The sequence below is a fragment of the Teleopsis dalmanni genome, chromosome 2 (genome assembly GCF_002237135.1).
Source record: "Teleopsis dalmanni isolate 2A chromosome 2, ASM223713v2, whole genome shotgun sequence".
Taxonomy (NCBI): domain Eukaryota; kingdom Metazoa; phylum Arthropoda; class Insecta; order Diptera; family Diopsidae; genus Teleopsis; species Teleopsis dalmanni.
Window position 1 is genome coordinate 130,115,398 of NC_051847.1, and position 24,804 is coordinate 130,140,201.

General features: G+C 28.8%; 2 protein-coding genes across 3 annotated transcripts in view; one reads left to right on the plus strand and one right to left on the minus strand.

The window, feature by feature from the left end:
• The window catches only part of LOC119680466 (flocculation protein FLO11-like), a gene marked incomplete at its 3' end in the record, with an annotated part of 60,551 nt that extends 39,541 nt beyond the window's left edge, over window positions 1-21,010 (minus strand). Inside the window, 2 exon segments of the mRNA XM_038093287.1 lie at window positions 3,209-3,398; window positions 20,903-21,010. Of these exon segments, the coding sequence (XP_037949215.1) occupies window positions 3,209-3,388 (180 nt within the window). The 5' untranslated portion in view covers window positions 3,389-3,398; window positions 20,903-21,010.
• LOC119680468 (peptidoglycan-recognition protein LB-like) overlaps window positions 1-24,804 on the plus strand; it is a 350,438-nt gene that overhangs the window by 85,977 nt on the left and 239,657 nt on the right. The window lies entirely within an intron of this gene.

Sequence of the window (24,804 nt, forward strand, 5' to 3'; positions counted from 1 at the left end):
ATATTGACCTGACTTCGTTCTACATGTGGTATGAGCAACGCCACCGACTTTAAATACTTCATTAGTTCGAAAAGTTTTAAATATTTAAAAGCATTTTTGAGAATATTCTAAAGTACATTTGTTATACGATTAAGGAATTTTCAAGCAATCATTTGAGGTGTTGTAAACAATTTATTATAGAACATACATCACAAATAAGATTGCGGGAAAATACAAGAAAATTCGAAAGTGTATGCTAAGTAATAAGCTGAATACTTAAAAGGAATGAAAATGAAACGAATGATAATAATAATATAAACTTGAATTAGAGGTTCGTAGTGGATAGTTCACATATTCGCTAAAAATCTTCATAGAAATAGATGTGAAAATTAAACTTCTCATTGTTTAAAATATTATATACACAGAAATATTGAATATAGAAAATTCAGTGAAATATTCTATGTTTCTTTCTAGACTATTTTTTTTGTTCATACATGTAGATTTAAAATATTTAAGATATACATTTATAATGCTTTATAATTTTAGAGTTAAACAGAAAAGAATAGAATAAAATAGGTGTGGTACTGGGAACCAGCGTGGTGAAGTATTGCATCCGTAGCTAATTGACGTTAATGATATTAAATGGCCCTAATTACGCAGATGATAGGTTAACCCAAGGGCTAAAACCATCTAGAACTTTTGACAAAACTTATAATGCTATTTAGAGCGAGATATCGAAGTTCACCAAGATCCTTAACAAAGAAGGCCCCCAAAAATTTAAAGTGACGCCGCAGATGATATTCCGCTTTTTTAACCAAGGTCTAGATGTGAATTGTTAAAGATATCCCAATATCAGATGGGGGTATAAATTTCCCTGACTACTAATCTTCTTTTGGTCGCAATCAAGTACAATTAGTCGCGATTATGCCCAAAATGTCAGTTATTTAGGACATCCTGATATAGAATAGGGATAGAAATTCTCAACCTAATAATCTTATCCCGTCCTAATTCCAACCTAACGACTTACAAAGAATGTGACTCTAATTGTATAGAAGACACTTCGCTGCTTGAATGAATACCAAGACATTGACTGTTGAGAACATTTTAACATGGGACGGATATAGAAATTGTAGGCTTAGTAATTTTCTCCTGGCCAAAGTCAAGCCTAGACAGTATTCAAAAATGTGACAAAAGGTCCGCCTCTGAGGAGAGTTGAAATTTCGCCTTTTCAAAAAAACTATTTTTGCCAAAATGGTGACGTACTTGGTGATGATCCATCAAACAAGCTACAAAAAATTGCAGTTTATTATATTCATAAATAATATTATAGTTATTGGAACTGACTAGCTTATTATATTCCAATTAGAAAGAGTGTCACCCTTGTAGCGACTTTTTTCGGTTATTAACCATTTTCCTGTCAGAAACCAATTTATGCTATGATCAATTTCAGAACGGAATAATTGAATGACTGGTTCGGTATTCTATATATGCTTTAATGCAGCTTTATTTTTTGGTCTTATATATAACAATACTTATGCTTAATATATACGTAACAAAATATGTTGTTTCATTACATTAAATTATAAATAAGGAGCAAATATTATTTTAAAAATACCTTTGAATTTACATATCTTATGGTTTACAAAAATTTGAATATTGAGGTAATTTAAAATTGTAATCGGATATTTTGCATGAAATTTAATTTTGACCAACTATAGTCCTTAAATTGATCATGCATCAATATGATCTGTATATATAATCGTCACTTGATCTATAACAGATTATTTGACAAATTTTTGTTGGCATTTTTTTTAATAGATATATGAAAAAACTCCGTATCTTAGTTCTTGCTAAAAATATTCAATTTTATCTGATAACGAATTTCTTGCTTCTTAGTGCAAAAATCTGCTTTTGTATTTGTATAGCTTCAAAATAATTTTATGAAATATTGTCTTTAAAGATATTTTGATTCGTAGTTAAAAAGTAATCAATTTTAAATGGAAGCGACATACAGCAGGATGGTTTTAACATTCGCTGTCTAATTTCTTAAATTTCAAAAGCAGTTTTAAGTGGAATGATTCAGATGAAAAATTTTTGTATTGCATCAGCACATAGACATTTTCTGAACTCAAAATTTTCGCATCTCTCGCATTATTCTTTTGTGGTATTTGTGGGTAACTTCACACTTAAAAAATAAATTTGAAATTCATTAAAAAATATTTAAGGATTTCGTTGGATTAAGTCAAGTAATTTTGCTTTTCTAAATAAACTAAGTTTTTCGTATATATAAAAGGAATAACTTTCGACAAAACAAAATTGCCTTGACCTATTTCCAATGAAGCTGAGTACATAAAATAAGAACATTGAATAAATAAAACTTCGATAATATGTACAATTTTATATTGGCATGTAATAGAGCGCGGATATTGAATAATACATACCATGAGCTCGTGTGCGTATGAGTGATTTTTTATGAACTCTGAATTTTTATTGACTTCACTGTTTTCGTTATAGATTGTATTGTTTTGTTATTCTGCAGAGATATTAAAAGAAAATAGCCACAAAACATTTAGAGCTTTATTATTAGACAATATGAAGAATATTATGTACTCTTCATAAAATTTTAGTTATTTTGCTTGAGATAAATTTCATTAACCTTTGAGCAGGAGCTGCGTTTAAAGATAAATTTAACAAAATTTGTATTTTTAATAAATTGTAATTTGAAATGATAATCTTGCAATTTTTATATCTCATATTTTTTGGACAAAATTGTTATTCACTAATTTCAAACTAATTCCAATAAACCGACGTCAAAGCACAACAAACAAATATGTTATTTTTAATTTTAATTAAAATTTAATTAAAAGCAAATTTTTAATCTCAAAAATATTTCAGTCTAAAATGACAAAACACAATATTGTACACAGTATATGAGGTTCAAATTAATTTTGTTATTTAAAAAGTGATTAGACTAATAAATATGTACAGGCCTACAGGAAATATTTTCCAGTTCACACGTATTCGTACGTACACCGACGCACTAAATTAGCACAAGCATTTTAAACACATCCGAAGCAAATTTCTGCATAAAAAGCAGGCTTAGCATATAAGTTTTTAATTGCTTAATACGTGGCATGCACAGCGCCCCGTATATGTCCATGACTTCCTTAGATACCTACAGATACTCGCGTATGTTAATATAGATATTCATTCAAATAAGTTTACTCACACTTGCATAAGGTCCTTTGGCGCTGTTATGCCCAAACACATACATGTAATTTCGACGATTTACATCGGCGTGAAATAAACCTGTCTGCATTAATGGTCCCACGACACGCGCATCCGAGAGTATATCGAGCACCACATCACGATGTTCTAAATTGGTGGCTTTAATAGGATTGTTGTACATGTCGTTGTATCTGAAATTATAGACCAGGAAAATATGCATCATTATAAGAGTAGGCGGGTATAGGCGGTTTATGTGAGTAGAGATTTCTGTAAAATAATTTGATGTGCAAATAATAAACATTAAAGTGAAATAAAAACGAAAACAAAACAAAAGCAAAAATACTTACATTATGACTAAACAAACAAATTTTAACGAGGTTGACAACATAAGTCTTCCCTCGTATACGGTGTGAAGAAATTATTTGAACAAATATATATGCAAAATATATCAAAAATAATTGTCTTAGTTTAATTTAATTTTAATGTAAATAAGAAAATTTACAATATAAATTTTTTATGCATATTTTTATATCTTACAAAAATGTTTTTTGAAATTATAATAAATGTTAAGATGTTGGAAAATAACCAACGAAACGTCGGGTGAAAAATGAAATAAATTGAGTTTTATTTGCATCCTAATAATAAGACCAGAGTAGCCTAAAGAAAAAATTTTAACTAAAACAATAAAACGTACTGGTCAAAAACCCCATTATTAATAAAACAAATTTGGAAGGCTTACCAAACAAACCAAATAAATATTTTAATATTTAATAATTAAGATTTAAACAATGAAGAACTTTTTCAACCACATTAAGTTCAAATACGATATTGACACATGCACAGATATGAAAGCATATTGCAGGAAAAAGAAACAATTAGTAAAACAAATAGAACATCTTAAATTTCTTCTAACTTGTAAAGATTATGGCATTATACCACAATTTTTGTCGAATATGACCAAAAAAATATCAACTAATTTTAAACTGAATTCACACAAAAATACTTTCCACAATATAGAATTCAACTTCCTATACAAATTATTAAAACTCGAAATAACACAAAAAAATAGTAACATCAAAACTATACGAAAAACCATAAACCAATTAGAATTACATTTAAAACACACTCTTAACGTTGATGAATACAAAACGTTCATGCACAGACAAAAAATAACATCAGATCACCTTTTTCATCAATCAAAAACTACATTAGATAATAAAATCCATAAACTTAAAGACAACATGTTTTTGTCCTTTGGTTTCACATTGAATGAAGATTGGTTTATTAACTATACCGATGTAATTTTTCCTAAAGAAAGCCGTTGGTTATTATCTTTGGGAAAAAAATTTGCTCTACCGGTGAATAAAAATAATTTCTCAAAACTACATTTCATAGCAGACGTAGAACAAGGCATTCAAAACATGAAAAATGAAAAATTGAAGGAACTCACTAGAACCAAAACAGCTCATAATTTAATAAATTTTAATCATCAACATAAAAACAACAATAGAGAAAAATTCATTCTAAAAGCATATGATAACACTCAAAAAATAGTGAACAAACACAAAAATGATATTGTCATTATGGAATCGGATAAAGGTCAAAAAACAGTAGTGATGTACAAACGTGATTATTTGCATAAAATGACATCATTACTAGATGACAGAAACACGTATAAAACATTACGCACAGATCCAACTAATAAATTGATAACTACTAATAACAACATTATAACAGATCTTTACAAACAGAAACTAATAACAATACAGCAAAAAAAACAACTGCTATGTAGTACAGCTAACGCTCCTAGACTATATGGATTACCCAAAATTCATAAGTCTAATGTACCCCTCAGACCAATAGCGGACTCCACAATGGTTTCTTGTTATAAACTGTCAAAATATGTTGGAAAAGAAATTCTAAAACCACTTATATCGTCAAATTACAATATAAAAAATTCCAGTGAATTACTTGAGAAATTAAAACACATTAAATTGGAAGACAACGAAATATTAATTTCATTTGACGTAATTTCATTGTTTACAAATATACCTACAAACCTGGCTACAAAAATCATCTTAGAAAAATGGGATATTATTAAGAATACAACTAACATCTCCAAGGCCAAATTTTCGAGAATTCTTGACTTTTGTCTTAAAGACAATAATTACCTCATTTTTGACGATCAGATATACCAACAGGTGTTTGGTATGCCTATGGGAAATCCATTATCTCCTACTATCGCGGATATAGTACTTGATTAGCTACTTGACGAAGCCATAGCTGAACTCAAGACTATGGGCATAACTTTTAAATTTATTACCAAATATGTTGATGACATATTTGCGGTTATCAAAAAATCTGACAAGGAAATTATTCTGACAACATTAAATAATTTTCACCCAAAAATCAAGTTTACATATGAAGAGGAACTGGACCATAAACTTCCATATCTCGACATTGAAATTATTAAACGAGATAATAATTTAATCTTCAATTGGTACAGTAAAGACATATCTTCAGGACGACTTATCAATTTTCACTCTTCACAACCTATGAGCCAAAAACTAGGTACTGTGAAGAATTTCATCAAAAAGGTATTAGATAGTAGTGACCAAATGTTTAAACAACAAAATATTGACAAAATTTACAAGACTCTATTGAATAATAATTATCCATACAGACTAATTAACAATTTAAGCAAACAACAGAACATAAGTTACAATAAAAATATTCAAAATAGCAATAACCAAATTCCAAAACAATATTTTTCGTTACCCTATGTACCGAAACTATCTAATAATAGAAATTTGACCACAAATCTTAAACAAGACAACATTTTTTGTGCTTATAAACCCAATCAAACTATCCATAAAATTTTCTCTAACAACAAAAACAAAATTAATAAGCTGCAACAAAATAATGTGGTATATCAAATAAATTGCAACGGAAATAAAGAAGGGAGTTGCAAAGAGATTTATATTGGTACAACAAAGAGATCACTCAACACTAGAATAGCTGAGCATATGTCGGACATCAACAAGAACAAAAACAATACAGCTCTATCTCAGCATTGCACCGAGAGACAACATAAACCGGATTTCGACAATGTAGTAATATTGGACAAAGAGAAATCTTGGAAAAAACGGTACACTCTCGAAAGCTTAAGAATTCAAGAGAAAATTAACTTAACTATGAACATCAAAGAAGATACGGAGAATATAAGCTCTAATTACATTGCTGCTCTAATATAAACAAAATCGAAAGTGGCGGTAATTTGAAGCAGTTGACTATAATTCTATAATTTTATAAAACTTTTAATATTTATTCCTAACTTTTAATTTTTTATTTACAAAAAGTGATTTAACTTAATTTCAATTCTAACTATTGGTAATTACTATTATTTAACAATTCTAAAATCCTGAATGGATAATTATTACTTTTGATTGTTTTGTTATTATTGTTGTTGTTAGTTATTTTGTGTACATGTTTCTCTGTTTATACAATATCACAAATTATATTATAGATATATTTTCACATTGTGTTTTGAAATCATAATTATTAAATAAAAAAAATATTTTAGATACCCCTGAAGATATTGGAAAATAACCAACGAAACGTCGGGTGAAAAATGAAATAAATTGAGTTTTATTTGCATCCTAATAATAAGACCAGAGTAGCCTAAAGAAAAAATTTTAACTAAAACAATAAAACGTACTGGTCAAAAACCCCATTATTAAGTTAAGATTTATATTGAATTTAGTGGTTTATCTTTTATAATCTCACAACGCCCGACTGCTGCTAGATACTGGTAGAGTTGTAGATAACATTAAATGAGAAAATGTGCAACATAATGTCTCAGTAAGGTGATTTTATATAATATCATGATTTAAGTTCAGAATTTCATACCAAATGTTGAGCTTGGAGTAATATTAAAAATTGAATATTGAACAAAGTTGATGTAATTATTGTTGGTATAAATTGTTCTACGTTTTTGAGATATAGAAGTTTATAGATACTTTGTGACCATAAAAAAGTGTATGCTAAGATATAGGTTTTTAGAATTATGGATAGTACGCCAGCAAGACGTACTATTCTTATATGTTGTGTTAGAATTTAAAACAAATATCAGTCAGTTTTTTAAAAAAGAAAACAGTTATTGTAATTTATATCATTTTCAGCTCTGAAGAATAATAATTAGCAGCAGTAAGGTAAAAGCAGTTGGATAAGTAGAAAGGTGATGTCAATTTCTGTACTACTATTAACTTGAAAAGTGCTTGTGCAATGTAACCCAGAAAATTACGTCTTTATTTTTAAAAGAAGTATTTCTTAAGGTCCAGATTTCTCTATAAGTTGTAGTATCAAACTATTTTACCGCACCTACCTAGTTACTTTTTCCTTACTCATTATACTCATTAGTGCCAGACAAAATCATAACACGTGCTCTTAGGGCTAATATTGTTTTTAACAAAGTTAAGAATTTTCAATTGCTTTTTAGAGAAGTAAGCAGTACTACTTTATATTTATATAATGTACAAGAGCACAAGCTTTACATTTTTTTACTTTAATTGTTACCATTCTATAATATATATAAATTTTAAAGTATTCGTAATAATGCTACCTAACAACAACAAAAATTAAATAAGAGGGAAAGATGAACACATAAACAATTTCATGAACATAGTAGCAAAAATAGCTGCTAAAACGATGAAAAGTGCTATATACTAGCACCTCAAAATTATTATGACACGAGGAGCAGCTCTAAAAGAGAACAGATGTGGAATTATGATATTACAATTTTAAATTCAGTCTTTAAATTTCATTAAGCAGCCTTAATTCTGAAACGTTGTCTTTGTATGTTTAGCAAATAAAATTTTTTGTCAATATTTATATCATTTAATTAATACCTCAACTACATTTTTCTAAGCTTAAATTGGTCATATCGTATATCTGCTTATTTACCATTTACACACACATTTATAGCCAATTTTGTTGTTTTAGTACTGATAATGACTTTACTTGTCGAAAGTTATTGCAAATGGCTAATGTATGAATAAATAAGTTGAAGGACATCGTCAGAAATGTACAGAAGATGTTGAAATATCGAGTAAACCAAGGGAGACATTGACAGAAATTTATTCAAATAGAGGATAATTGTAGTCATTTGTATTCAGCTATGACGAACACAAATAGAAAAAAACTAAAATTAGGTTGAATGAAGGGCATAATAACTGCATTTGTGTATAATAAAACCAAACAAAGTACTTGAAAGTATCTATAGGTCTTTTGAACCGCAAAGGAATTGTTTGTAAATTAATTAAGAGGTAAATGAAGAGATAAAATAAATACAATATATAAAATGCAAATAAAAAAAATATATATAGAAAATAAAATACAGCCATGACATAGTACCAAAATAGTTAAGAAATTAATATATAGATAAAGATTTCGGAAATTAATTTTTATGCAGATAAATTTGCTTATACTATTGACAGAGTGAAGCTTAAATTATTACTAAGTGCCTAAATAATCATTTTTATGTTAATTTAAGAAATATAAATTATAATCAGCAATGAAAAGTTCGGCAAGTGCTACTTTCCTTCACATCTGTTATCAGTTTATTATATGTATAATGCTTATATTTTACTCTAATCAATTAATATCATTACCAAAAGTATAATGAAATATGTGAATTAATATATGTTATATACATATATTCTACCATAATATCATACCATAAAATCATATTACAGTTTTTATATAAAAGTAATTTAATAATATTATTATTAATGGGTTAATAGCCCACCATGGCATTAAATTATTCAGGATTAATACAAATACAGAGAAAATTTGTAATTGTTTTTATCAACAATTTTATATATACATTTTTTATTTGAATATTATTTTTGGTATTGCTTGTAGTAAATCAAAAATAAAATTACAGCAGAATAAATTTTCAATTTAATAGAGTGAAATGGTTAGTCCGAAAAATTTGTTAGGTTAACAATTAAAGTAAAAACATTTTTTACATTTCACTGGCGATTGATATATAGCATTATCAGAAAAAATAGTAAGGTTAACTAAATAATTTTGTTCAATTAAGCAAATGTTTATGGGCAATATTTTTAATTGATCGCATTTCTACAGTAGCTAAGACAAGACAAATAATGTTTTTCTTTATATACATGCAATACATGCGTGAATACATCACCTATCTTTTATAATTGGAATATAAAACTTTAATCATTTTTTAGATTCGAATTTCAAGACTTTCCCATTCAAATGGCTATTTCTAGGAAATTAAATTCAACTGTGAAGAATTGGGTTACCCATTTGCCAAGTAGCGTACTAATAAATTGCCGATTTATCACATCAGCTGTATAAATAATTTAAATAATTTATATTATTATATGTAAAATATTTATTTAATAATAACAAAGTAATTCAAAACAAGTTCATTATATAGTATGAACAATAAATGTCTATAATAACAGACAAATTTAATTAATGACAGGTTTCTTTTATATATGTGCATAATTTAATGCGCCCCTTGTTGATTATAAAGTCATCCATTTTGTTGGGTTTTACTTTTGGGGCATTAGTTTTTCCAATATATTACGTTGACAATTCCCAGTAAGAAGACAAGTTGGGGCGTATATTTATATACTGTTGAGAAGTTCCTAAAATCAACAGAAGGGGCTGCACTAATCTATATTTACAATACGGCTCCATGGGTTATTCTTGTTAAAGCATTGGGTTTTTCAGACGAATTTAAGGAGATGCGATAAGTTTACTTTCATTCATAAAGTTTTTACGTTAGTAATTTGCAATAATTGCTGGGGTACTAAAATCAACATATTTCACCATGACTGGTGACAATATTTGCATTACCTTCTACAATATTGTAACCGCGAGCGAAAATAGCAGGCTGAAACAGTTGTCGAGCCAGTATTGATGGCCAGAAAGGTTTTGGTATGTGTTTGGTAAGATTGACAGGAAATCATCTATTATGAGCTGCTCCCTTACTCAAAACTATTAACTCGGAACTACACTGTCAAAAATTGGATCGTCTGACGGAAGCAATCGTTCTGAAACCGAAAGCTTTGTGCAATAGGAGAGGTATTGTTTTACACCAAGATACCGCCAGGCACATTAATAAGGATTACTCAAAAGCTCCGGGAGAATAGTTGGGAAGTTCTTATGCATTCACCTTATAATACAGACCTGGCACCAAGTGATTACTATCTGTTCCTGTCCATGGTGAACGATTTTTTTTGAGAAAATTTGACATTAAGAGAGGCTTATGGAAATCGACCGTCTTAATTCTTTTTATGTCCATTAAGATGAGAACTTCTATGAGAGAGGTATAATGAAATTATCTTCAAAATACCAAATTTTTTGTTTTTGTTTTAATATGTAAGCTTATATAACCAACCCGTTTAACTTTGAACCAAATTCATTAATATATAAGGTATGGTATCACACCATCGTTTTTAGACAATTTATAAATATTAGAATTGTTGAAGAAAGTTAGTGAACTGAGAAAACTTCTTATATAATTTATGTCATACATATTCATACCATTTATAGAAACAAAAATAAAAGCAAAATATGTAATATCATTTGTGTCAATAATTGTGACGTTCATCCCATTAAATCCAACCAAATTATAGTAAAAGAATTTTTCTACCGCATAAACTACTACAAGGCCATGTCCTTTCGGATTTCCTATTTGGATTTAGCAAAATATACTGAAAATAGGTTTCACAAGCTCACTCGTTTTCGTTGCTTTAATAAAATTATACATTTGTGTCTTGTTTAAATTTATGCATATTTGTTTCCCCACATTTTTGTTTCAATAAAATATAGGACAATAAATTTTATTTCATTTTATTTGTGCTTATTTTGTGAACATTTTATGTGCGCTTTCTATGCCGAAAATAAGACGATTTAAACTTAATCTTTTGCAGATAGAAGAGAAAACCAGCCAACAAATTAAAGTACAGCAATAATCCTTCTTAGCGATTACAATTTTTTTGTTAAATATTTAATAATTTTGGTTTTATTGTCTAATTTATTTAAAAATATTATTTTATTTGTTATGTACTTAAGCTTGCTTTAATTAAAATTGATAAGAATGCTTAACCATTTGTAATCCTTTAAGCTTGAATGAATATCTTCGAATAATAACAAATATTATATTTAATAATTTTTTCAAATAGTTCTTATTCACATTTTAATATTATTTTTGATGTGATTGAAATAATTTCATATATTGAGACTTACTTAAATAGATAATTGCTTTCTGATGAATGATTTGTAAAGTAAAAGTGAGAAAATTCTTTCACATTGTTACCTTCTTCATCATTGTTGTAAAATAAATGTCAAAACATGCTTTAATTATTATTGTAGAATTACAATAGAATTTGAAGTATTTTGATATTTTAAATAACAAAATGTCAATTATAAAACAACAATAAAAGTTTTCATTAAGTAAAAGTAGAATCAGTTAAATACTATTTCAAATTTATTCTCGAAATTAGAAACAATTATGTTGACATCAATTAAAATATGAAAAATAATTACGTGTTAAGTGTGATTGATGAAGTTGTTCGTTAAACAATGAAATTTAAAGATTTTTTGTGCTTAAACTAAGTACGTAAATATAATCAAGTGATGAATTAAGATTTACATAAAATAAATTAAATAACATTTTCACTCCAACAGAGACATGATTTAACTCAGTACTGCAAAGATAAGTCTACTTAATAATATTAAACTCATAAAATAAAGCAAATATTTTTTTTTCATAGAATAGAATAGAATGGAATAGAAATAAACAGGGTGCCGACTCCTAATGGAGCGAATGACTACGACCATAACTGATCTTTCGTGCTGCTACAGACAAAATGTCAACCGTTGAGGACCTCCTAATGTCAAAAGCAGAAAGTAATTTTGATCCAGCGAGCTCCTCCTGACCCAGATTAAGAGTAGACAGAGAATGAGACTGGATGTCTCATCTGCTTGTGAGCAGGGTCGAAAGTTTTTCATAAAAGAATATTAAATAAATTAAATAAAAAATTTTTAGTGTTTTATAATAAGTGTTTTTTGTTCCTTTTCGGTATTACGATCCCAAAAATAACAAAAGTTAGTCGTATAATAGTGTGTCCTGCTTCCTACTTATCAGTAATTTTAACTGGATTTTATTAAGCCTAGCAATTCATTGTTTCCAACGTTGATGTATTGTTATTCTATTAAGTATGTAAATATATATTGCACTGTAATGAAAAAGTACATAACTGCCATTGATATTCGTAAAGAACATGTAAAGAAATGTTAATTTCGCAGTCTTGATGTAGTAGAATAAAATAGGCATCCATGATAAGTTTCTAGTTTGGTAATTTCTAATTTGGACCAAATAATGTATAAAACAAACACTGATTTGGTGTCTGAACAGTAGCCTTTGGGTTACTATGTACTTTTCGTATACAATCTATTTATGTGATAGGCGGCTCACATTTATTTTAGTGGATATATCAACAAATAAAACGGTTACATCTAGGCCAATAAATATACACAATTGATTGTCGAAAGATTATCACGTTCACAAAAATTCAATGTAAGAGAAGGCATTTGATTGGTGATAGATCTGCTATTTATTTGAAAGTGGTGATGAAGTGAAACAAACTGTTGGTTCTAATTATTTTATCTACGTGGTGACGTTTCTTTTTTTTTGCGTAATATTAAACACATATCTTCTTGTAGAAAATATTGTATTTTAGACAACTAATAGCTCGTAACAAAAGTTCGTTCAATCTTCAAGTGTTGTCAAGCAATTCCTATTTTATATATTTGACTCTTGACTATACTGACTACAATACATTACTAGTTGATGATGCCTATATTAAACTAATTTAATATATTAAATTAGTTCACGTGTTCCATAAACTTCCTTCTAACAGTGAAATGTGAGTGAAAAAAGAGAAAGCGACAGTAAGTCGAACAGGGAAAATCTGAGAGAGGAGAGCGAGGAAGAGAAAAAGGGAGAGAGAGAGGGAAACAGTGATGGTGCGATCACGGTTGCCACTTATGGTACTTTAGTACCAAAATTGGTACTTTTTTTTTATTTTTTCTTCGTTTGGTACTCATATTCAAAAAATGGTACATTTTTGACGATCCAACTTTATTGTGGATATTTTCAATTAATTTTTTTTATAAATGCAACTTTGCACTATTTTATATTTTGTTCATTTATAACACCATGAAAAACACAGAACGAAAAAATAAAAAGGTCCAAAAAAATTTTGGACCATTTTTTACAGAAATGATGCCTTTTTAAACCAATTTTGATACAAAAAAAAATTTTCAAGTGGCAACCGTGGTTGCGATAGAGGCAGCGAGGGGAATAGAGAGAGAAAGAGAGAAGGAGAAAAACTCTTTCATCAACTGTTTTAATGAAAGATAACCTGAAAGCTAAGCCTTTTGTATTCTGTTGTTTATGCTATGGACTACGCTATGATTGTACTTGTTATGGTGCCGAAATATAGCAGAATTTGGTTATATGTTTAATTGTGTAACTTACAATATTGAAAATTGATAATAAAATATGCCCACACGTTCCAGTTGTTTTACGTTACAGTAAAGTTTGAGTGCAAGAGAAGAATACACAACGACAGATGGAGATAGGGAAATATAATAAGTGGATATCTCTATTTAAAGAGATAAAAAAATGAAAATTATTTCTGTCTTTTGTATACTGTGTTTTACGCTTTTGGCTACGTCACCTTGCAATTATTAAGTGCAATCCACTTTACTTTACTATCGATAGTTGAATGTTTTTTAAAGCACGTATAAGTTGTGTACAGCGGAATGATGTACTTGCTCAATTACACGTCAGTAAATATTTATATAATAGTACATAACAAAAAACATATATTGTGTTTTAAGTTAATATAAAATCTATTTAAGTTAAACCCTAGCTGTATTTATTGACAAGTCTTTCATTTTAATAATAAAGTATCACTTCTTCACACCAGATTGATGTAAATGGTGTTTTCGATAAGATTGCAAATATAAAAGTGAATCTGAGGTTATCAAGTTTGCCTACTATATCACACTCTAGTTGTGTTTTTGCTTTTGCGATATTCTGTCATTCAGCAAATTCGGTGCAAATGTACCTAAAACCTTGAGCTTCTGGCCTGATCTCTAATAGCGTAGGTATAATTGATAGCTGCTTGAGAGTTTTGCAGAAATGGTTATACCACAATGTGCTCTATGTTGCACTACTCACTGGCTTCTTTCTTTAGTATAGTGGTTTGTGCGTCCGTTGAATCAAAGACTGTCAGCTTTGGTTTCAAATGTTAAGCTGTTATCAAAACTCAATTTTCTTTCTGAATCGCATAAAGAATTTGTTAGATAAATTATTTTTATTTTGCAAACTTAACTACTTTATTTTAATGAAATTAATACCTTATGTAATTTTATTTTAAATTTATCCACAAAATTGCAATATCTTTTTGTGTTCAGGTTTATTTCCATTTATTTAATTAAAGGAATAAGGACATTATAGTGCAATGGTTAAAGTGTGGAGATTTGTTGACTTTCTATTCTCTTCAATTAGTATAATAATAGTTAAGGATTTATTTTAAAAAGACAATGAAAATATGCTTTGATATTGTTGCTTTGATTTCAAATAACAACAGATTTTTCATTTCATGCACTCTCAACTTCAACTTGATGAAGGCAATTTTACAAAGTATTAAAATGCAAACAAATCGTGTTTATATCCAGTGTACTCACTTAAGATGAAATAGTCCCCAATTTGTTTAAAATCCATAAACCCAAAATAAAATACAGTGCAAAATCACAGAAAAAACATAAAAGGGTTGTTTGTTTTCTGTGCTGCCGTAATACAAATGGAAAGTAACGAATGCGTTTATCTATGCAAAGCCTTTGTAGCTCAGAAATGTTGCATTTGTGCAAGAAAAACTGACAAAAATACAAACTTGCACTTTGGTTAGCCAAGTATGAATGATGCCAAGTGCAAGAGAAGAGTAATTGCCTTTGTAAGACGTAAGATCCAAGCCATATTTTCATCTTGTAAGTATTTCGCATATGAGTTGGTACTGAGTGTGGTGGCTTTGCATGCTATTTGCATCGACTTCAGGATTTTTGTTTGACCTCAAACCAAATAAATACAAACAAATTAGCAAAGCAACTTCTTTGCGTTGCAACACCACTGCTTTCCGAAAGACAGAATCAATTATGTTAAACACGAAATAAATAAGGAAAAGTGAGATGAAAAATTTTGGAAAATGGAGAAAATATGGCTGCAGGCAACCGCAAAGTAGCATGCCTTACCGTTTCATATAGATTTGTAATGCATCTCGTTGCACATGAATTTGTAGTAGGAATTAAATTCACATTTGTAAATGCAACATTTTGTCAATGCTGCTGATGGGTCCTTGTTGTTGTTACTGTTGCCATGTCGTCCTTGGTGTGCAGCAGCATATCTGGTTGTTCATATTCGCATGCATTCGAGTTCGTTTGTCATTTTACTATTTATTTGAGATTTTTCTTCTGTATTTTTATGTGGCTGAGTACCTGAATTAAGTTTATTTGCGCTATTGGAGAAACTTGAGTAGCGTCGTCATCAGCTGCTCCATTCAAGTGCGGAAATGCTTAGAAACGCATGAGTGCAAGCGGAAATCAACTGTGAGTGTGCTTCAAAATGATGTGTGCATAATGCATCACACATATACACACATGAACATTTCAGTTTACAATATTTGTGCAAGCTACGCAAACAATGGCAACGTATCTGCTTTCATTTGGAACATGTTACCGAAATTGCCAGCAGAACGTATGAGTGACATTTATTTCAATATTGGTTTTCATTGTAAGTGCCACTATGCAATATAATTTATGAAAATATTTGAAAAAATAATTAGCAATTGAAAATATTTATGAATTTTATATGCTTTTGTTAAGCTCATAAGGGACGGTAGGTGTTTTTAGAAAGGGATAAAAAGAATTTGATGATTTGTTTAAATTAGTATAAAATTGTGAATAAATTTAGTGAAAAAATTGCAATTAATTAAAATGGGTTAGCTGAATCTATTTAATAAAGACTTAAAACAATAAAAATATATTATAAGTAATTGAAAAAAGAGTTAAAATATATTGATTGTTTCTTTGAGCGTTAATTATTACAGCTGATAACATAAATTTATTGAACTTAATTAATATAAAAAAGTTCTTTTGTGTGACCATTTGTATGGTCCCTGCTATGACTAGAGAGAGATTTCCCGAGTAACCCTGAGTAAGGGGTTAAAACTTTGTCAAGGTACGGTATGCCTGTCGTCTAAAATCCGACTAAAATCCTGTCGCTAGGACGACATTATCAGAAAATATACATGGTAGTTAGTGACACGACACTTGCGATACCCGACCGGAGTATAAATGTGGTACTACTGTGGTCAAGTGCTCACAGCTTCGGTTGTCCTGACCAACTGAGGCTGGCAATGTCGAAGCGGCTGTGGTTAATACCTAAATTTACGCGAGAAGAATGATTGGTATACATTTCTCATCATTCGGCGTGGTGTTACGTATTCATCACCGGGTGCTGTGACCCAAAAATCGGCAGAGATTTTAAATGGGTTTCGTTCCTTACCGGGAAGGAAGTTATGTCCTGAATACTTAACTTCACTGGAACCAGTGAAATGTTTTGGAATTTCATCGAGGCGTTGATTGACGCATTGTAATAACACGTGTGTTTTCAAACACTGTCGTGTTGAGCCACCAAGGCAGGTAATCACAGAAATAATTCTGGAATTCTTACGAGACATATTTTTACGAGTCTGAAGAGTGTTTACACTCAAAGAATAATGTTAAATTGCAATAAAATATAAATTGATAATTAAGTCTAAAGAGGACTTTAGAAAAAAGCTGTACTTATTTATTAAGTCTCCGATCTAATGGAACATGGAACATGCTTAAACGAATACTATAAAACATTCCATAATATTTCATGCAGATTGCAGTGGATTGTACTTAAAATTTTCAAAGTTTTTTATTTTTGTATCCACTTCTTATGCATTTTTTTATTAGTTTCATAAAATTTTCAAATATATGAAGTAAGTTTTCATTTATATATACCATAGTACATATATCCTATTGCTATTTCAAACTGACAATCAATTTTTTACTTAATTCTATCACAAAATGAAAGTTTCTAAGTTTATTTCAATAAATTCGTTTTTCTTTATAAATTGGGAAACTTTTTTGTGCTCTTGAACGTTTCAATTATCTTAAGGTAAAAATAGTTTACGAAATCTTGCCAAAAATCATACCTATTTTTGTCAGAATATAGCAAGATATTATGAAATGAAGATAGAACTACAGTAAACCAAATATGGAGTCAGTTATATATCTTTATTTATAAGTTGTTTTGTGCTGAGGAAAAAAATATTTCAATTTTTTTATGGTTTTTGCTTCTGAAAACTTTTGCTTATTTCAGTTTTTTATCTTTAATAAGAATTTTCCTGTTACAAGACCTTTTTACCCAACAGCGAACAGCTGTGCTTTTTCGCAAGTGAAGTAGTTTCGCACAGAGTTCACGTATGAAAAGGGTAAACCCTCACTCAATGAGACTACAACTTTAGTTTGCGAAATGAATAATGGAAGTATGTACTCTCGCTGAAAATTTGCTACGTCACTGCGAAGAGAAGGCGGTGTATCTTTAATGCATATATGAAAACAGTTAAGTTGAAGCAGTCAACTTGTCATTGCAAATAAATTTATAAATTTTTATTCGATTGTGACGAGGATACATGTGCTCTCTTAAAAAAAAAAAACACTTCAATGAAGATATCATATGCAATGTAAAATATACAACAAAAGGCAGCCAGAATTTTGGTTAGTATTGCATGATTAAATAAAAATGCTTAAAGTGAAATATCACAATGAAAATACTTTAAATTCGAGTTGAAATAGTTGGTTTCATTTGAGAAACTAAATTGCAGAATTAACTAGAATTTTCAGCTAGATTTATATCCAGTTTTTGTTTATTTATTTTTCATATCACAAATAAAATTGAAAGAGTAAAATGTAAAATTATTTTATTGTTTATTATATCATTTTATATTTCCAAGTGCATACATATTTTAAATGCTTCATACGAGTATGTCGGAGCAATAAAATAATTGTGCATTTAAAACAGCAAGGATTTTCAAAACTGAATATGCATGCAATATAAAAATATATAAAGAAAATCGTTTTTAAAATACATAACTGAAAGCTCGAAAGTGCACAATAATGCCAACAGACTACAACCCCACAACAATAGTCCAATATATGTAGCATCTAAAAACCCACAGAATGCATGTCACAGCTGGAATGTTAGTAAATGATATGGGAGTCAACAAGATGCTGTACACCAATTGGGTTGGCATAAGCTCCATTAAGTGCATGTTAACTATTCACATACGAGCATCAGCTCGTTTGTGCCATCTTTGTTGCTGGTGATAGTGCTTTTTATTATTATTTCTATTTTTTACTATCCTTTGTTGTTTTTTAGTCCTTTATTGTTGTGTAATTGTACATATCATTGTGTATATAATTATATAAATCAAAGTTTTTATTTAGTTTATTTAACTTGTCCGAATGGGAGTTAGCTATTCACATAGTACGTGTTAATATGTTGGCAGTATTACACGGGGGATCTGTTGTTTATGTCCAGAGTATATAAAAAGTAACCCACTGGGAATTTAATTATTGCACATTACATTCTACCCACATAAAGCAAATAGAAAATAATAAAGTTAAATTAAATAAATAAACAAGCAGGAAACTACAAATACTCAAAAGGACTTTAAATATATCAAGAAATATGTAGTTCCAAAGAACTTATTAAGTGAGACAATAAAAACACAGTAGTATTGTATTAAGCCTTTTGGGTTATAAGTAAAATATATATTTTTTAGAAGTTGTAAATTGTGTAAGAGCACAGATGAAAATTTTAATTCACTTTAATTGGAAGGGTACAACGATTTGTTGAAGTAGTAAATAATCCGTTGTTGATTATTGAAAGAAGAACCTACATAAAACTCAAAGAAATATAATAATATGGATTGATTTTTTTGATCGAATGTGAAGCTTCTAGAATGAAGAAGTCTAGTATAGTTTGAATAGAAATGAAGAATGAACAACAAAAATTTAATAATTTATTCGACTTTGGCTGAAATTGAAATTTATATTATTCTTGTTACTTCACTGCTATTCGAACCCTTAAAAGTTTCATTTTTATAGTTCCTACAAAATTTTTGAAGTATCATTTAATTTCATTAGGTCTTTACATACTTATTAAAATGAAAAATATTTAAATATGTGCATAAATTTGTTGAAAAGTAAGGCTAGATACAGAAGTTCGGTACATTTATGATAGCTCCTCGAAATTACACGTCTTACTTCTTTTGTTTGATATTATATTATCTGACAGAAGACATAATCAGAAGATATTGTTGATGAATATTTAGATAGATATTGTGGATGAAAAAGTAGCTTTGTTGTGTGTTGTATATCATAATAGATTCAACTTTAAAGATTTCGCATGAAAGATTGCAACAGAAAGTTTGTATATTGGTATGATATGCAAAAATTTGAAGGAAATGGTGCCAAGTTTCTTTATATCGTTAGAGTATTCAATCAATTAGACCACCCAACTTAAAATAAAGCAAAGGATATAAAGGCACATCCTCCTCGATTTTTAGGATGTCAGCGAAATCCAAGAGTTCTGTAAAAGGCGGTCAAATTCAGAGTTTGATCCAAAACATGTTTTATCAAGAAACACAAAAAAATGCTTATGACCGTAAATGTTAAAAAAAGTCTGCCCGGTATTAACTAGCAAAAAACTCCAAAATTATGTAAAGAATTCGATAGATGTGTGAAGAATGTCGTGCGTATCTTATTAAATTGTATTTTTTTACGTGTGAGATTTGCATTAAAAAAGAAACCACGTTAACACACAAATCTTAACTGAAGAAACCTTAAATTATTAAAGAAATATAAAATATTCTCAATCATTAGCTATGAAAATTTTTCAATTTCTGTTAACTTATACATTCCGCTCGAAAAAACCGGTCATTTTCTGGAGTAAGTAGTGTTTGGAACCAAGTATTAATACAACGGATTAAAGTGATATGAATTGCAGGAAAGACACTCTAATTCAACTAAATAGATACTAATCATTAAGAACAAGGTCGGTAATATACAACTGTTGAGGAAAAACTTCTCATCTACTGTTTGGGAAATAATTTGTAACTGGTATAGCAAGATATAGAGTGGCGTTGCCATATTAAAAAATAATGAATTTGTGTTTGATTACATTTTCTGTCTGTTTTTCATGTCATATTTTCATTTAGAATTAGACATTCAGACTTTTAGTAGCTTATTATGTACTTGTATGACATATTTTTGATGCCATCAAATGTAAAGTGTGGTCGAGCGACACAGAATTTAATTGAAACTAACTGTTGCTTTTGTCTATCAGTAGTATACTGACTCATTTATTCTCTTAAAATTTACATGACATATGTGTTGTGAACTCTTTGCTTAAAAACTAAAACTATCATTGTTTCATTATCATTTCAATTTAATATCGATTGTCATCGAGAATATATCACAAGTGCATACTCACATTCGATTTCCATGTTTTTGTCTTTTCAAATGATTGTTAAAGTTCTTCTTGCACTTGACAGAAATCTTGATCGAGTAATGCTTCTAATTTTGCATTTTCAAAGTTATTTGTGTGACAAAGTCACTCTTTGCTTTTGATTTCAACGACATCAATTGACGGTAAACATTAAAAACACTCAGTTGTGATTATGGCATTATCTCTACAAACTTCTTAAAGCAATTTTCTGTTGCTGTTTTCTGTTGATATTCTGTCGATTTTCAAGAGCAGTTTCCTTTCACAAAAAGGAAGCCCACGTAATATTTAACACAAATTTTGGTTTTTTTGAAAATTTTTTGATAAAAGCAAATATTTTCTAGCCACAGAAAATAAAAGTTTATTTTCAACTGAAACTGCTCCACTCAGTTTCAAAAACCAAGGTAAAATAGGATTCAGTTCTAAAGTTCTTGTCATTAGGTTGTGGATAAAATATGGAATACTGATTTGACTTCGTTTTGAAAATATTTGACCATATTTAATAGCTTCCATATTTAATGGAGTAAAAGATAAGGTAAAATTGAAATTAAAATCAAAATATGTATGAATATATAATACCCAAACAAATACATATTTATATTTGAAACGGTTTTTATAATAAAATAATACATGAAAAACTAAAATTTATGCACAAAAGTTGCGTCAAAAACAATCAGGCATTGAATAACATTATAATGTATATATATTGTATATTAGCATTATGAAATTAAAGTGATTAAAATCACTACATTCTAACATAATGTGTTTTGTAACACATTATTGCTTAGCATACCATTAAAAATTAATCCTATAAAAATTATTAACTAACAGTTTTTACAATTTAGGGACACGTTTTATGCTCCCACAAGGGCACACTATTTCCATTTTGTAATTTTATTGCACCCTTATGGGCTTAATAAAAGAAACCTATTTGTGGTAATAATAAAATTAAGTACCAAATTTATAATTACACACGGGTATCAAATAGGAGAAGGTTTCAACAGATTTCTTAACTTCTAAGCACACATAAGGCTTCTCAAAAGTGTAAGGTTATATGTTTAAATTATGTACTTTACATATTTTTATATACACACAGGCACATATTTTTAAATTACTGCAGTAAATGTGACAGTTTGTGCGACTATGACCGTTTAAGGTCGACCATTTGGAATACGAAAGCGGAACACAAGTGGTTTAATAGTCCTTTCAAGGCCCATTTTATCCTGATATATCATGTATGACACTTTATGATTTTTATCGTATTTATTTATGAGAGTGTTTTGTTTTTTAAAAACATTGTTTATTGCTACAAAGCCGTAAGTATTACGCTCAACAACTAGAAAAACTTGTTAACATAACCCCGAACAGTGTTAATAAAATACGAAAAAAGCAAACAATGGGAAATATGATAATGATACGGAAAAAAACCACTATGAAAGTATACTGACAGGCGATTATGAATTGTTGGCAGTTTTGAATGAAAATTGTGGCAACACCAGCATAAAGGATGCTTTATTACATGCTTTTTCTGCCTTTACGCAGGATATGAATATGTTCAAAGTTTGCGTATCATTTTCGTTTCAAATTTAGCATACCATTTGCATATGAGCCAGTTTGCGTTCCGAGTACTACAATAGCCAAGAATGGGTAACTATATTTGTGTGCGAATGTGAGTATATAAAAGGACTGCGTACGCAAATAGACGTTTAAAGGACCAATCAGTATGAGAGTGGCTGGATTTATAAAAAAGGTGTGTAAAGGGTATACTTAGGGGCATAGGTAGATTTAGGTGTTGAATATGTGAAAAATGTTGATGTGCATTATTAATTTTCGTTACAGGAACAGATAAGTTAAGTATGAAGATGTTCCCGGATATTGCGATTATAAATTTAAGAAATGGTGTATATATTTATATAAGAATATCTATTATATATAATTTTTGTTGATAATAAACATATATTAATAGCAATTATTTAAAAATATCAGATGAAAAATATCAAAAAAGATTTTTATATAATATATATTGTGTGTCAATTGTTTCCTTATACTTTTAGTACCCAATGTATATTGAAGAATTAATTATGCAAGAATAATCTAGTGAAAAACATTTAGATGTTTAGGAAAAATATGAATGCAGCCACACTTATAATATAATTAACTACTTATTACCTGCAAATATATTTAAAAAATAATAATTCTTAGTTTAAAGCAGGGCTGTGCAAAGTAAGGCCCGCGAATCGCATGTGGCTACTGTTTATGCACCCCGCGACATGTTTTAAACCTACTACAATGACGCAAATTTTCTTTTGGTGTGCTGGTAAAACTACATTATTTCATTTTTATGGTATGCCTAATAAATGAATTTAAATTGATAAATTAATAATTGTATAATTGTATTTATAATGTTATAATATATTTATATTAACAACTGTGTATATATGTGTGTATATAACTTGTAATGACCCGTGATTGCATCTGGTCTGGATAGCCCTGTTTTAAAGGATCTAAATAAATATGATATATATAACCGGAAATTATAGACAGTTTAAACCCAGATAAGTATGCATAATAAGTAATTGCTTATTTATAAGCAATATGTATTGAAGTCATTTCGGAATCTAAATCTTTTCGAAGAGATTGTGAATATATTTATAATAAATAGCACTTTACGTAAATTATCAATAATCAATACTTACATTATCAATAATATTGATTACAGGTTTCTTTTTCCTTTTTGTGATATTTTAATTGCACTAGTTCAGAAACTATTCTGGCTACTGATATCTTTGAATTTATTTACATCACCCTGTTTTTCAATTACTAAGACTAAAACAGTGTTTTTGCAGCCTCATTGCGTATTATTTTTTCCTTTCAAGTTTTTAAACCATTTGATAAAGCAGCATGTGTTTTATGCAATTTTTGGAGCTATTACATTTCAACTTTCACATGCAACATGAGTATACTCCATAGTACTAAATACGAGCTCATGTGCATATATCTGTATGCTAGAAATATTTTCCTATATGATAATACACAAATATATAGCGTATAGCGTTTTAGCACAAATAACGTGTCCAACAAAAGTTTTTGGCACTGTTTTAAGCAGCTGCGTGCAAAATAGTTTTAAACTATTTGAAGCTAAAGTTGAACTTAATAGTCTTTTTTTATTTTGCTTTCGCATAAAGGACTATTTGAAAAGTGCACTAAAACAAAAGGACTTTTGTGAAAGTGAATTGAAGTAAGCCATAAAATTTAAAATCTATTTTTTTTAAAACAATTTAAACAATGTTTTAAACTGTATGCGTATTTAGCATATACTAAATTTAAAAAAAATAAAAAAAAAACAATTATTACCACTTAAGTATATAATATAATTGTTAATAAAATGAAGTGTTCTGTACTTATATATATTATAATCTTCAATGTGAAAAATACAATAAAATGTACCATAAGTCAAATGCTACATATATAAGGTGAAATAACAATAAAAAAAAATTTAAAATATATCTGCTTGAATAAATACACTTGATTCAAGAGTGATTACTAGTCATTCTTATTTAAGTTAAAGAACATTATTTTAATTATGTTTAATAGTACTTTATAAAGAAATTTAAATATCTCCTTCAATTTCTTTAAGAGCACTAAAATAATCGTTTTCATAAGAATAACAAATTTTTAATTAGAAAAAATTGCAGTTTATTGGTACAAATATATTGACGTGCCTTATGCGCAATTTCTTATATGAAAAAAATTATATATATTTTAAATTCCATATTTATTCCATAGTATACCACACAAGTACGTATTTACTCAACTTTTATTCAATTTAACAATTATATGAATTTTTAATACCGAGTCCTTGTTGTTTCTGGCACTTATTCAACCGAACC